The 13,616-nt window shown below is 33.2% G+C and overlaps 1 protein-coding gene across 1 annotated transcript; it reads left to right on the forward strand.

The window, feature by feature from the left end:
• Nucleotides 1-6,483: 6,483 nt before the first annotated feature.
• On the forward strand, nt 6,484-7,679 carry LOC131874507 (cytochrome P450 71AU50-like). The gene is made up of 2 exons (XM_059217918.1): nt 6,484-6,771; nt 6,910-7,679. Exons 1-2 carry the CDS (start codon nt 6,700-6,702, stop codon nt 7,519-7,521), a joined length of 684 nt encoding a protein of 227 aa, XP_059073901.1. The 5' UTR covers nt 6,484-6,699; the 3' UTR covers nt 7,522-7,679.
• Nucleotides 7,680-13,616: the final 5,937 nt, after the last annotated feature.

The following is a 13,616-nucleotide window of genomic DNA, read 5'->3' on the forward strand; positions in this document are numbered from 1 at the left end:
TTTACCTCTAATCCTAACCCTAAATATAATTAAACCCTTTTCACAACCAAACCTTAATTCTAATTAACTATAACCTTAACCCTTAACCCTAATCCCTCTAATTGAATGTTAACCCTAAACTCAACTCTAATCATAAATTTGAACCCTAACTACAAATTGAACTGTAATCTAACATAATTGAACCCTATTCTTAAACTTAACCCTGGACCTAATTCAATAGTAACCATAATTAAACCCCAACCTTAAATTTAACACTAACCCTAACTGAACTCTAATTATAATTAAAATCTAATCCTAACCCCAATTGATCCCAAACCCTAATCCTAATTGAAGTCTAATACTAATTTATCCCTAATCCTAATCTAATTGAATCACAATGCTAATTATAACCATAATTAAACTCTAGCACTAACTGTAACTGAACCTTTATAATAACCTCACCATAAAATTAACTCAAAACATAATTACTAAACCCTAGTTTGAACTTGAACCATGTAACACTAAATTAACCTTATTTAGAAATCCAACATAACCTTTATCTTATCCCTAATCATTATGCTAACATAACCCATAACCCTAATTAAACCCGAATGCTAACCTTGAAACACAGATTTATTATACAACCCTAAACGTAACAACATGCTTTATCCTTAAATCCTAACCCTTCCTGAGTCATAACACTAAGTCTAACCTTAATTTATTTGTAATACTAATCCTAATCCTAATTAAAGCCTAGTCCTTGTTGGCATTGCACACTCCAATCAGAATTGTAGGTGATTGAAGGTATTGTCATTGATGGCAACAATAGACTCTACACCAGCAAATAGTTCATCAACAGTGACAAAGATGATTACCAACACCCTAGCTAACAGGATTTTCTTTATTGCATATTATATTTATTTGTAATATCTTTTTGTAAGATGACATGGCATATTGTAATAAGACTCATATATAAGTATGAGATCTTGGAGATCATTTAAAAAAGAAGAAATAAGATATACATGATAGATGGATATGATGAGCGAATATTAAAGAATATTTTGGAGTAAGGTTTATGGTTGTTTTAAGAGCTTAAATTGGTACTGAACCTGGCATAGCAGATGCTGAACTAAAGTAGTACATTATATTGGATTTGCATAATATATCTTGTAAGTCAGTGAGACTTCTGTTTGTAATTAAGCAGTGAGCTTTAGGCAGTTGGCCTTCCTGCATGTGCAGACCCCTATTGTAAGTAATATCCATTCATTGGCCAGTGAGTGAATATTGTGGGTCACAAATCCCACCAAGGTTTTTCCCACACTGTGTATCCTTGTTAAAAATCTTGTGTTATGGTGTGCTTTCTATGTTGTGTTTATTGTTCATATTTACTGCATTAATTCTTGTTTACCGATACACTATTTTGGAATACAATTTATTTAATAAGGTTAGAAAATTTGTTAACCAGCAAGATACTGATTCACCCTCCCCCCTCTTAGTATCTTTGGGAATCATAACAGTTGGTATCATTCTACACTTAGACATTTACAATAAATTTTTGATAGAAGTTGTAGATGATTTACCGAGTGACTTGTATAGGAGACTTGATGCAAAGAGGATAGCTATTATGGAATTAGATAAGAAAATAATAGATTGCAATGCACTTGTTTACAGGGCTATTGATGATACAATTCCTATTTTGAAATTGATTGCACCCAAGTACAATGTGGACAATAAATATTCTTTGAGCCAATTAGACACATTGTCTAAGTATATCACTGGCAATCTATTAACAATTGATCAGATTAATGAGGAAACATTTAGTGAGAAAATTAATAAACAAAAAGAAAAATTCTTTGATGAGTCAATAAAGAAGTGCATGGGACACATTGATACCCTATTACTGGCACTTAGAAAAACAATAATGGAATTTAAAGAGTTGTACAGGGACACATGTAAAACTAATATTTTGACAGTTGATATAGACAAGGAGATTAGCAGAAACTGGAAAGAAATAAATGATATACCTGATAATCTCATCGGTTCATCTGAACCCATATCCATTATAGAGCAGGAAATAGTAGGTTTTGAGGAGAAAATTGAAAAATTTGAAAAAGAGAAGGAAAGAATAAAGTTCAAGGCAAAAGAGCTTAAGTGCAAACTTGGTCCTAAACTTGACAACCTCATCTCTTCGAGAAAAGATATCTCAGAGGCACTTGTTCCAAGACTAAATACATCGGAAGAGAAAATGCACATTCTCATCGGTACAATTCAAAGGACTGAAGCAACATTGAAGGATAGTGAAAGGTTTAGTTAGAGCTTGAATTTTGCATTGGCAGATCTATTTCAGATTGTAACCAACCAGTTACAGGGTTCCAGATAAGAACTACACTCAGTTGACATTTCTGATAGGCTTTGTCATTGATGTCAAAGGGGGAGTTGTAGAGATGAGAAAAATGATGGACAGGAGAGATCATCTGCTCAGGGGGAGCACACAGTTTTGGCACAATTTTTGGTAAGATTTTTGGACTTCAAATTTTGGATACATTTTAGAATTTTTCTCATGGGTGTTTCCATCAATTCTGAAGGGGGAGATTGTTGGTATTGCACACTCCAATGATAATTGTACATGATTTAAGGTATTGTCATTGATGGCAACCTTGCAATCCTATGGTACCAACACCGGTAGACTCTATACCGGCAGATAGTTCACTGACAGCGACAAGATGATTACCGACACCCTAGACGACAAGAGTTTGTTTATTGCATATTGTATTTATTTGTAATATCATTTTGTAAGTTGACATAGGATATTGTAATAAGACTTATATATAAGTATGAGATCTTGGAGATCATTAAAAAGAGAAGAAATAAGATATACATGATAGATGGATATGATGAGGAAATATTAAGCTAGATTTTGGAGTAAGGTTTATGGTAGTTGTAAGAGTTTAAACCCATACTAAACCTGGCATAACAGATGTTGAACTAAAGTAGTACATTATATTGGATTTTCATAATCCATCTTGTAAGTCAGTGAGACTTGTGTTTGTAATTAAGCAGTGAGCTTTAGGTAGTTGGCCTTCCTGCATGTACAGGCCCCTATTGTAAGTAATATCTATTCATTGGTCAGTGCGTGAATATTGTGAGTCATAAATCCCACCGAGGTTTTTCCCACACCGAGTTTCCTCGTTAAAAATATTATGTTATGTTGTGCTCTCTATGTTGTGTTTATTGTTCATATTTACTGCATTAATTCTTGTTTACCGATACACTATTTTGGAATATAATTTATTTAATAAGGTTAGAAAATTTGTTAACTGGCAAGATACTCATTCACCCCCCCCCTCTCAGTATCTTTGAGAATCCTAATAGTCCTAACTTTAACACTAATTCTAATTGACCCTCAATCCTTACCCTAGGCATTATCCTATAATAATAACCCTAATCGTTAACTAAAACCAATTATAACTATTATTTTGTCTATAATACTATGACTCCCTCTAATCTAGATCCTAACCCTAACTTGATAATGACCCTAAACTTGACTATATATCTAACCCTAACCCTATTATAACCCTAACCCTAACCCAAACCCAAATCCTAACTCTTATAGCTATCATCACATACTACCTTTAATTGAAATCTTAACCCTAATCCTAACCCTAAACCTAATTATAATTGTAACCCTATCCCTAATTATAATTACTAATTATATTCTTTAACCCTAATCCTAATTATAATCACTAAGACTAACCCCAATCCTAACCTTAACCCTAACCCAAATTATTTAATCCTAACCATATTAACTCTAGCCCTAATTATAATCACCAAGACTAACCCCAATCTTAACCCTAACCCTAATTATAACCCTAACCCTAATTATAAACCTAACCATAACCCTAACCCTAATTATAATTATAACCCTAACTCTAACCCTAATTTTAATTATAATCACTAATTATAATCTTCAACTCTAACCCTAATTATAATTGTAACCCTAAACCCTAACCCAAACCATAAACCTATCCCTATCCTTAATTTTAATCTCTAACCCTAGAATCCTTACCCTAACTCTAAGCCTAAACCTAAATCTAACCATGATGTTAATAATGACCCTAACCTGAATCCTAACCCTAACCATAACCCTATCACTATCCTTAATCTTAAACCCTAACCCTAACAATAATCCTCACCCTAACTCTAAGCCTAAACCTAACTCTAACCATGGTGTTAATAATAACCCAAACCTGAATCCTAACCCTAACATTAAACCTAACCCTACCCCAAACCTTAACCCTAACCCTAGCTTCATGTAAACCCTAACCATAGCCATAATCCTAACTATGACCCTAACCCTAACCCTACCAATATTCCTAAACCTAACCTTAATGTCAACCATGATGTAAACAATAAAATTTACTATAACCCTAATCTTAATCTTAACCCTAACCCTAATCCTAACTCTAACCTAACCATAATCCTAAACCCTAACCCTAACAATAATCCTAAACTTAACCCTAACCCAAATTGAACTTTTATCCTAATCTATTCCTAACCTTAATCTAGCCCAAACCCTAATCCTAATTGAACTTTAATACCAATTTAACCCTAACTTTAATGTAATTGAACCATAACCCTAATTCTAACCCTAACTTTGATGTAAACCCTAAACATAATTGTAACCCTAACACTAAACCCTAACCATAAATTTAAGTTCCTTTGCACTAAACCTTAACCCTAACTATAATCATAATCATAATCATAATCATAATCATAAACCCTAACCCTAACCATGATCCTAAAAAAAACCCAAACCCTAACCTTGATGTTAATCCTAACCATGATATACACCCTAACCATTATCATAATCCTAACCCTAACCATGATATAAACCTTAACTCTGACCATAATACTAACCTTAACCTTGATCCAAAACATAACCATAAACCAGATCCTAATCCTAACCATACCCCCAGTTATAATTCTAACCCTAACCTTAACTTTGATGTAAACCATAAACATAATTGTAACCCTAACACTAAACCCTAACCCTAACTATAAATTTAACTATAATATTAAACTGTAACTATAACCCTAACCCTAGCAATAATCTTAATTGTAATTCTTAAACCTAAAGCTAACCATAATCCTAAACCAAAACTAAACCCTAACATTGATGCTAACCCTAACCATGATATAAACCCTAACCATTATCATAACGCTAATAGTAAACCCTAACCCTAATCATATACCTAATCCAAACCATGATGCAAACCTTAACCCTAAGGCTAACCATAATCATAATCCTCGCGATTATATAAAGTTTTATATTACCATTAAACATAGTTTAATATATCTTAGATTTTAGTATTTGCTTTGATCTTGCAACACATATATATTATTAAAAAATGGTCTAAATAGATATATTAAATTTCATATATCTCTGCGTAATAATATAATAATATTATATTATATAAAATTTCATATATCTGTATATAATAGATACTAGAGAATAATTGCCAAATTCTCCTCTATTTCAACCACATGAGTCGCAAAAACCAATTGTTCATTGAGTTCAACATCCTTCAAAATGTTCCAGATTTCAGTTCATAACCTCAACTTTGTGTAATAATATTATAATATTATAATATAATTTTTTTTTAATAAAAAGATACTATATAGTTATATATATTGATTTATTTTCTGTTTTCTATGTTGCATGGTGCCACTCCCACTAGCATATATACCTTAAATTTTAATTTAATCTATTTAATCTTATATAAAATAAGATTAAAATGTAAGGTATATATGCTAGTTTTCTAAATGACATATGAATTAAGCTTAAAAAAAATAAACCGATTTTTTTTTTAATTAACATTTTGTACCTTTATTGATGTATCTATTGCACACCAAGGTGCGATTGCTAGTTTATGTCTAGAAGACAGAGATGCCCCGTCGGAAATGGCGTTTCAAACTGAACAGTTTTAATTGCTTGGAATTTATGCACCCGCGAAAGACGCATCAGATGCCACGCTTCACGCTCGGCTTGAATGCCTTTTACTTTGAGAGCTTACTCATTCAATCCTACCTATTTTCCTACTCTGGCTAAGCTGGCAACCAAGTACGGTGGTGGTCTCTTCTCCTGCCATGGCCAAAGAGTTTCTTAAAACCCATGATTTTGATCTTCGCCAACAGGCCCCCTACATCGGCGGGCAGGTACATGACCTACGAGCGCAGAGACGTGGCGCAATCCCCTTACGGAGAGTAGTGGCGGCAGATGAGAAAGCTGTGCACAATCGAATTGCTGACGCCCAAGAGAACGGAGTCATTCAGGTGGGTGAGGGAGGAAGAGGTGTCCGCCACGGTCAGATCTGTGTGGGAGGAGAGCCAGCAAGGCGTGCGCCTCTTCAATCTGAGGAAGCATATCTTTTCCGTCTTACTCAACATCGTGTGCAGAATGTTTGCAGGGACAAGTTACTCCGACCATCAACTCAGCGGAGGACAGGAGTTTTCACAGATGGTGGCTGAGATTATGCATCTGACGGGAGTAATTGTTCCGGGAGACTTCATTCCCTCTCTTGCTTTCCTCGATTGGGGAGGCTACTGCCGCCGCATGCATGCCATAATAAGGTATTTGATGAGTTTGCTGACAAGCTCATCGATGAGCACATTGAGCGAAGAAGGGTAAAAAAGTCGGAAAAATCGGACATTGTGGACGTGATGCTGGACATGGCTGAGATCGGAAGTGCGGAGATACAAGTCTCTCGGCTTCACATGAAAGCAATCATCACGGTCAGTAATTGTCATGGACCCTCAGAAACTACTAGCTCTTTAGTATTGTCAAATTGTGGAAGTATTCATTTCGTTCATACCCAATTGCCATATTTCTGCGTAGACCTCACTAACAAAACGAGTTCAATTCTTTCGCAGGATATGTTAATTGCTGGAGTAGAGACATCTACCACAACTATAGAATGGGCAATGACTGAGCTGTTGAGAAACCCTCAAGCAATGTCAAGGGCACAAGAGGAGATTGAATTAAAGGTTGGAAGAGATCGTATGGTAAGAGAGAGTGATCTGGTAAGCTTACACTACTTGCGATGTGTGGTGAAGGAAACTCTTCGACTACATGCACCAGCGCCCTTGCTCATGGCACACGAGTCCACCCAGGGTTGCAATGTTGGAGAATACTACATTCCACCAGAAACAAGGTTATTTGTGAATGTTTGGGCAATCGGAAGAGATGAAAGAGTTTGGGAAGATCCTTTAGAATTCAAGCCCGAGAGATTTATTGGCTCAAGCATAGATGTGAATGGCCACCACTTCGAATTGTTGTCTTTCGGAACAGGAAGGAGAGGATGCCCTGGGATTTACATGGGGCTTTCTTCTGTTTACTTGGTTGTGGCTCAGCTCATACATTGCTTTCATTGGAATGTGGAGGGTGATTTGGATAGGGAGGAAACGTTTGGATTGACCCTACCAAAGAAGTTTCCTATCTCTGCTTTTCCCTCCTGGAAGCTCACCACCGACAACCCATCATAAGGTTGGATGTACAGTTGGGAGAAAAACTACTAATTGCTATTGTAATTGTGTGAAGGTTCTGCCTCTTCTTATTGGTTAACTATTAGTCAGTCATCTTGTCATTTTAATTGCACATTTATGTGAAAGGTTTGGTGTACTATCATATCGACATTTAATCAGTTGCAATTGTATGTTTAGGTTAAAGGTTAGGTGAACTACTATACATACATTTAATCAGTCACAATTATATGTTTATGTTAAAAGTTAGGTGAACTACTATATAGACATATAGTCAGTCATCTTGTCAATGTAATTGTATGTTTATCTGAAAAGTTAGGTTAGGCCCTTCATATTTACGGGGAAAGTTAGATGAGGCCCTCTCTTGTTGTCAGTTTACTAAATAAAATTAAGGAATGAATTTTTAAATAATATTAATAGAAGTTTCTTCTTTTTTATGTTGGAGTGTTTTTAACTATTTACTATTATCTATTTTAATGTGCAAGAGTCTTGATACAATTAAGAAAAACTATGATTTTAAAATAAATTAAAATTTAAAAATCTTTTAATCCAGTGAGAAACAAATGTCATAGTTATCTTGCTATTGTAATTGCATGTTCATGTGGAAGGTTAGGTTAGGACCTCCATGTTTAGGTGGAGAGAGGTGAGGCCCTCCTTACTATTGACTTAGTAAATAAAATTATTGTAATTGCATGAAGGTTCTACCTCGTATTATTGGTTAACTACTAGTATAGGCATATAGTCAGTCATCTTGCCATTGTAATTCCACACTTATGTGAAAGGTTAGGTTAGGTCCTCTAGGTTTATGTGGAAAGAAATTAGGTGAGACCCTACCTCTTGTTGTTCATTTAGTAAATAAAATTAAAGAATAAATATTTAAATATTATTAAAAGAAGTTTCTTCTTTCTTATGTCAGAGTGTCTTTTACTATTTACTACTTTCTATTTTTATATGTAAGTCGTGATACAATTAAAAAGTACAGGATTTTAGAATAAATTAAAATTTAAAAATCTTTTAATCTAAGGGAAAACAAGTGTCATCTAGAACCAAGAGGCATGGTAGGAGCAAATGAAAAGACTAGTCGAAAAGTGGAATCTCATTAGGGACAATTAGGTTGTTGCTTAGGTGGTGCGATTGTGATGTTGTTTTTTGCTATTAATATAGTTTTAGATAGTTCTATTTGTTTTACTTTTTGGTTTATGATGCTCATTATTAAGTCTCTAGGCTTATGGTTTATTGGGCTTGTGAGACCCCTAAGACTGTTATTATTATTTTTGAATCCGAGAACTGTTGTTACTGTCTACTTTACTCAGTTATTTGTTAGTTTAGTTAGTCCTTATTGTAGGAAGTATGGTAGGATTAATAGGGGCTACTACTTTAGTCTATATATTTTTTATTACTTTTGAAGGCTAGCATCTTTGTTCTATGTTGGGTGCCTAGCTATGTGATGCCTAGGGTTTTTTTACTACTCTCTGTTGTTGTTGTTGTTGTTGTTGTTGTAATGGTTCAGGGCCCTTTCCCTACTAAAGTAATAAAAAACAAGTGTCATAGTGGGAATACTTGTCTTTGTAGTATTGTAATAAAATTATTTATTATTGTTTCGAAGGCAAGTGAAAAAGGTGCTGACTAGATTTCCATACCTCGTTGCAATTCTTATTTTTTGTTTTTGGATTCAACTATGTAGGATTTTTTGCATCAACTTTTTGGATTACACCCTATGATCCATCGTTAGGATTTTCTCTCCTAGAGCTCTCTCATCTTGATGATGGATCAAGGAGTGTGATCCAAAAAATTGATGCAAAAAATCCTACATAGTGGAATCCCAAAACAAAAAATTGGAAAGATTATATCTTTTAGATTTGACCATGACCCCAAGCATGAATTGTACTAGGTGCAACTATGACTAAGGGTTTAAAATCAAATTATTCCTTAAAATAAATAATTCATTGATTAGTTGATTTTAAGTTTTATAGAAAAATTGCTACAGGCATAGTCAAAGTTGATTAAATTTGATTAATTAGTTTTTGATTAAGGTTAAAAAAGGTTTTTAAGGGACCTTAAACCCTTTAACAAAATGTCTAAACTAGATATATCATATTATTTGATTAATTAGTTGATTAGTTAAAATCAACCATTATTTGATTAATTAGTTGAGTTTAACTTTGATAGTAAATTTCCTAAAAGTGAATTGAAGTTCATTTTGTCAAAATGAAAATTTCAATACAATAGTACAAATCAATGCACCAGCAGTATAAAATCAACACTACATTACATTATTAAATTATAGATATTAAATTAATCTATCTAAAAATTTCAAAAAGATCTATCTTATTTTATTTTTTAATTTATTGAATAATTTTTTATTTGATTTTTGAGTTATCTAACCATTTTCATTGAATTATTGTAGAATTTGTAGTCAACAATTTTATATAAATATTATTATCAATTATAAATATTTTTATTTCTATTTTTCAATAATAATATAAATATGAATATTATTATAAAAGTTAAATTATTTATTTTTCTACTTAAAGTCATTTTAATTTTTTGAGAGCTATATTTTTTATAGGTAAGTGCTCCAAGTAATCGGGTAGCTCCCTCTATTAAAAAAAATTGAAATTATATGAAAATTCTATAAGCCATATAAATTTGTATCAAGACAAAGTGATAAAAGTATCTTACCCTAGCCCCAAATTCTACAATTCTATCAACAACTTCTTTAAGAATAAACCCCTCATTTTCATTTAAAAAAGCAACAAATTCAACAATATTTTTTCTTTGAGTCACTCCCTTTCTATATGATTCCTAAGCCTTCTCCAGCTTAGTTTTCTTATTTCCGTCATTCATATACAACAATCCCTATCACTAAATCTCTTCATGGGAGACACCACTACAAATTAATTCATGATAATCCTTGTGCTACTATCCATGAACCTCTGCTAATTTGTAAATCCATTCTTTGGATTTAATAATCTTCATTTTCCAAACTTTGAACCTTATGTTAACATCAATCCTTAAGATAGATCCATCCCTAAAATAGTATTTTTCAATGATTTCTATAAGACCTTGTTGTATAGAAGGGTTTGACCCCACCACTACCTCCTCTTTTTTTCTAGTTTATTTATTTATTTATTTTTGCTAGGGGGGGTGGTGAACTCCATAATTTGTAATTTTGTTTGCTTGTTCTTTTTTCCTATGTTATGTGACTATTTATTGGAGAGAATGTAAAGTAATGAGACAATCTTTTTTTGATTAAAAGGGGAGATTAAAATAAAGGATATTAAAATCTTTCGGTTTAAAGAAAGATTAATAAAGGATAATCAAAGGTGATCTTATTGAAAGGGTGTGGTGGTTTGGAAACCACCCTTTAAAAGGTTATATAAGTCATTTATGTGAGAATTGGAAGGGGACAAAGAGATTAGTCATGGAAGAAGAAGAAGAATAAGAAGAAGGTGTTGGATTGGTCGGCTATGAGGCATTTGGAGAAGGGGCATATAGCACATTCCCAACTCGAGGTATAGCATACACTCAAGAGTGTCATGGCCAATGTCATTTTATTTATGTCATGATGGGTTCTTTGTAAGATGGTGGATTTTGTTTAAGAACTAATTACCTTTCAGGGTGTTATAGCCATAAAGGATCCAAGACCATTGGAATCTTCTTAGAGTGATTATTAGCATTCAAAATGCTTAAGATTAAGATAAGTATCAGAAAACTTAATGCTATAAGAATATGGTTGAATTATGTGGCTATGTTTTTCAGTTTTGTAGTGCCATAAAACTATGACCCTAGCAATTTACGACTACATTGGGGTCCTCACGCATGCGAACTCGAATCCTCTAGCCTAATCAGAGACCGGAGACTACTCAACTTGTGAAAATAGATTCTTCCTTGGGCTCCTCATCACTTTGTCCATACTCTTCCCTGGAGAAAGGGGCAGGACACCTGGGCGTGATGCCCCTGACGTTGCCCTATTTTCGGCTAGGACCTTCCTAGAGCATGCATTGTGGGTTGTGCAGTGAGTGGGAAAACTTCCCAGATGTTGACCCATGATGAAATTCAAATCCACCAACATGTATTTAAGGGACATTTGTCCTCTCATTTGCATAAATGGAGATTGCAAAAGTTGGATAGGTCGAAGTTGGAAAGATTCAAGTTGCATAAGTGATCAAGCATTCAAGAATTCTTTTCTAGCATTGAGGAATCTCAAGTCTCCCTTCAAGGCTAGGTATTGCATCGAGTCAAGGATTCAACCATTGAAGAGGAGATCCCTTTCAACATTCAATTCTACAAAAGCATTTCTATCAATATTGCTACTACAACCTCCCTTGAGGTGATTTACAATTCAATCTTTCATTTACATCTACTTGCAAGTACTTTCTTTCATTACTTAGTTAATTCCAAAATTGGGGTTTGACCTAAAGGCAAACCCTCAATCCCAACACATTTCCCTCTCTTTTATGTGTGTAGGTTGCAAGTGTACAGCTGTACTTTTAGATTTGAGCTTCATTTGCAGAGGTAGAAAAACCCTTTTTGTTTCATAGATTTTTTTGAGGATCGTGTACACTCCTGCCATGGTCCAGACAACTTTTCATCAAATTTGTAGGGCGACTTCGTTTCAATGTTTTAATGCCAAATCTAGGTGCACAGCTTCATCCCCTATTTTGATCTCAAGTTATAATCGATTCTTTGTCACTTTTGCATTACATAAATCAATCAAATTCCTTTCCAAATCAAACAAAGGAAGAAGGGATCATCCTAACATTCTTAATTCATTCAAAATTCAATCTATCATCTTTGTGTGGAGATTGAATCTAGTGAATTATCCCTAATCTTCCTAATGTAATGGTGAAAAGTGCTTGAAGGATAATCAATAGTGAAACTCTCATCTCTCTTTGAGGGAAAGGGTAGTTTCCTTCTTGATCTATCATTCACCATTTTCCAACCATTACAAGTTTATTGTGTTAATAATTGACTTTATAATTCTTGTCAAATTTTTACATGTTATAGTTACTTTGGTTTTTTACATATAATTTAATCTTATCACATCTTATAATTGATCTTAACATTAATATTTAGTCCATTAATTATATTGGGATTACTTAATTTAAGTCTTGGAGAAAAGTGCAATTACATTTGGTATCAGAGCCAAAAATTGGGCTTTCGAGTTGTTAGTTCTTGAATCTCTTCTTATTTTTGTGTCTTAGTTAAGAGTGAAAAGACTCTATAGATAAATACATAAGATCAATTTCAACAACCTCACATTAGAAATTATATTTAATTTAGATTAAATTGCACTAGTCATTTATAGAGAGAAACATAGTGTGCTATGCCACATATACTTTTAAAAATAAAAATAAAAAATAGAATGAAATATATTCTTAATATAGAAATATGTATTAACTATTTCTAAGTTGTATATACCTAATTACCAATACTTCAACATATAAAATGGTTATATTGCTAATTTTGTTCACAATGACATATCATTTGAAAAAAAGAAAAAATCATAATTATTTGTTATGAATATGTGAGATGATCCCTCACATAATATCCAATATAGAAAATATGCATAAATTAGCACTCTAAAAAGTGAAATTGTCTTTTATTACAATTAACAAGAAAATAAATTGAATTGTCACTAATGAAAATATAAATAAAAACATCTAATTCTTTATTAATAAGAACACCAAACCATGGAATAATGGTATATTACACTTATTATCCTTAGTCAACTAGAGAGAGTTTATGGTCGTCAATTTATAGACAAGAATAGGGAGTGACAATGTATAAATCATTACATTATTCCTCACAAGAAAAATATGAGAAGTGTCTCACATCAGTTGAGACCCTAGTAAGTGCATCACGTTGGTTGATTTCCTAGAGAATACAAAATATCTTACCAATACCCTTTGTAGGATAGATCTTTTATTTGTGTCTTATAGCCAGTTACCACACTATGTCGATGAATAGATTGATCATTGCTTCCACTTAATTTATAGTGTTTTGTTTTAACATTCATGTAAACAGTTTATGGTCATTGTTGCCACTTAATTTTATAATATATGCATGTATCTCTTGTAATGGTTAAAAAATTA

This window comes from Cryptomeria japonica, chromosome 3 (assembly GCF_030272615.1).
Source record: "Cryptomeria japonica chromosome 3, Sugi_1.0, whole genome shotgun sequence".
In the NCBI taxonomy this organism is placed as follows: Eukaryota; Viridiplantae; Streptophyta; class Pinopsida; order Cupressales; family Cupressaceae; genus Cryptomeria; species Cryptomeria japonica.

Coding starts and splice junctions, on each gene's coding strand:
- LOC131874507 (XM_059217918.1), top strand. CDS start 6,700: ATGCTGGACATGGCTGAGATCGGAAGTGCGGAGATACAAGTCTCTCGG. Junction 6,772..6,909: donor ACATGAAAGCAATCATCACG/GTCAGTAATTGT, acceptor ATTCTTTCGCAG/GATATGTTAATTGCTGGAGT.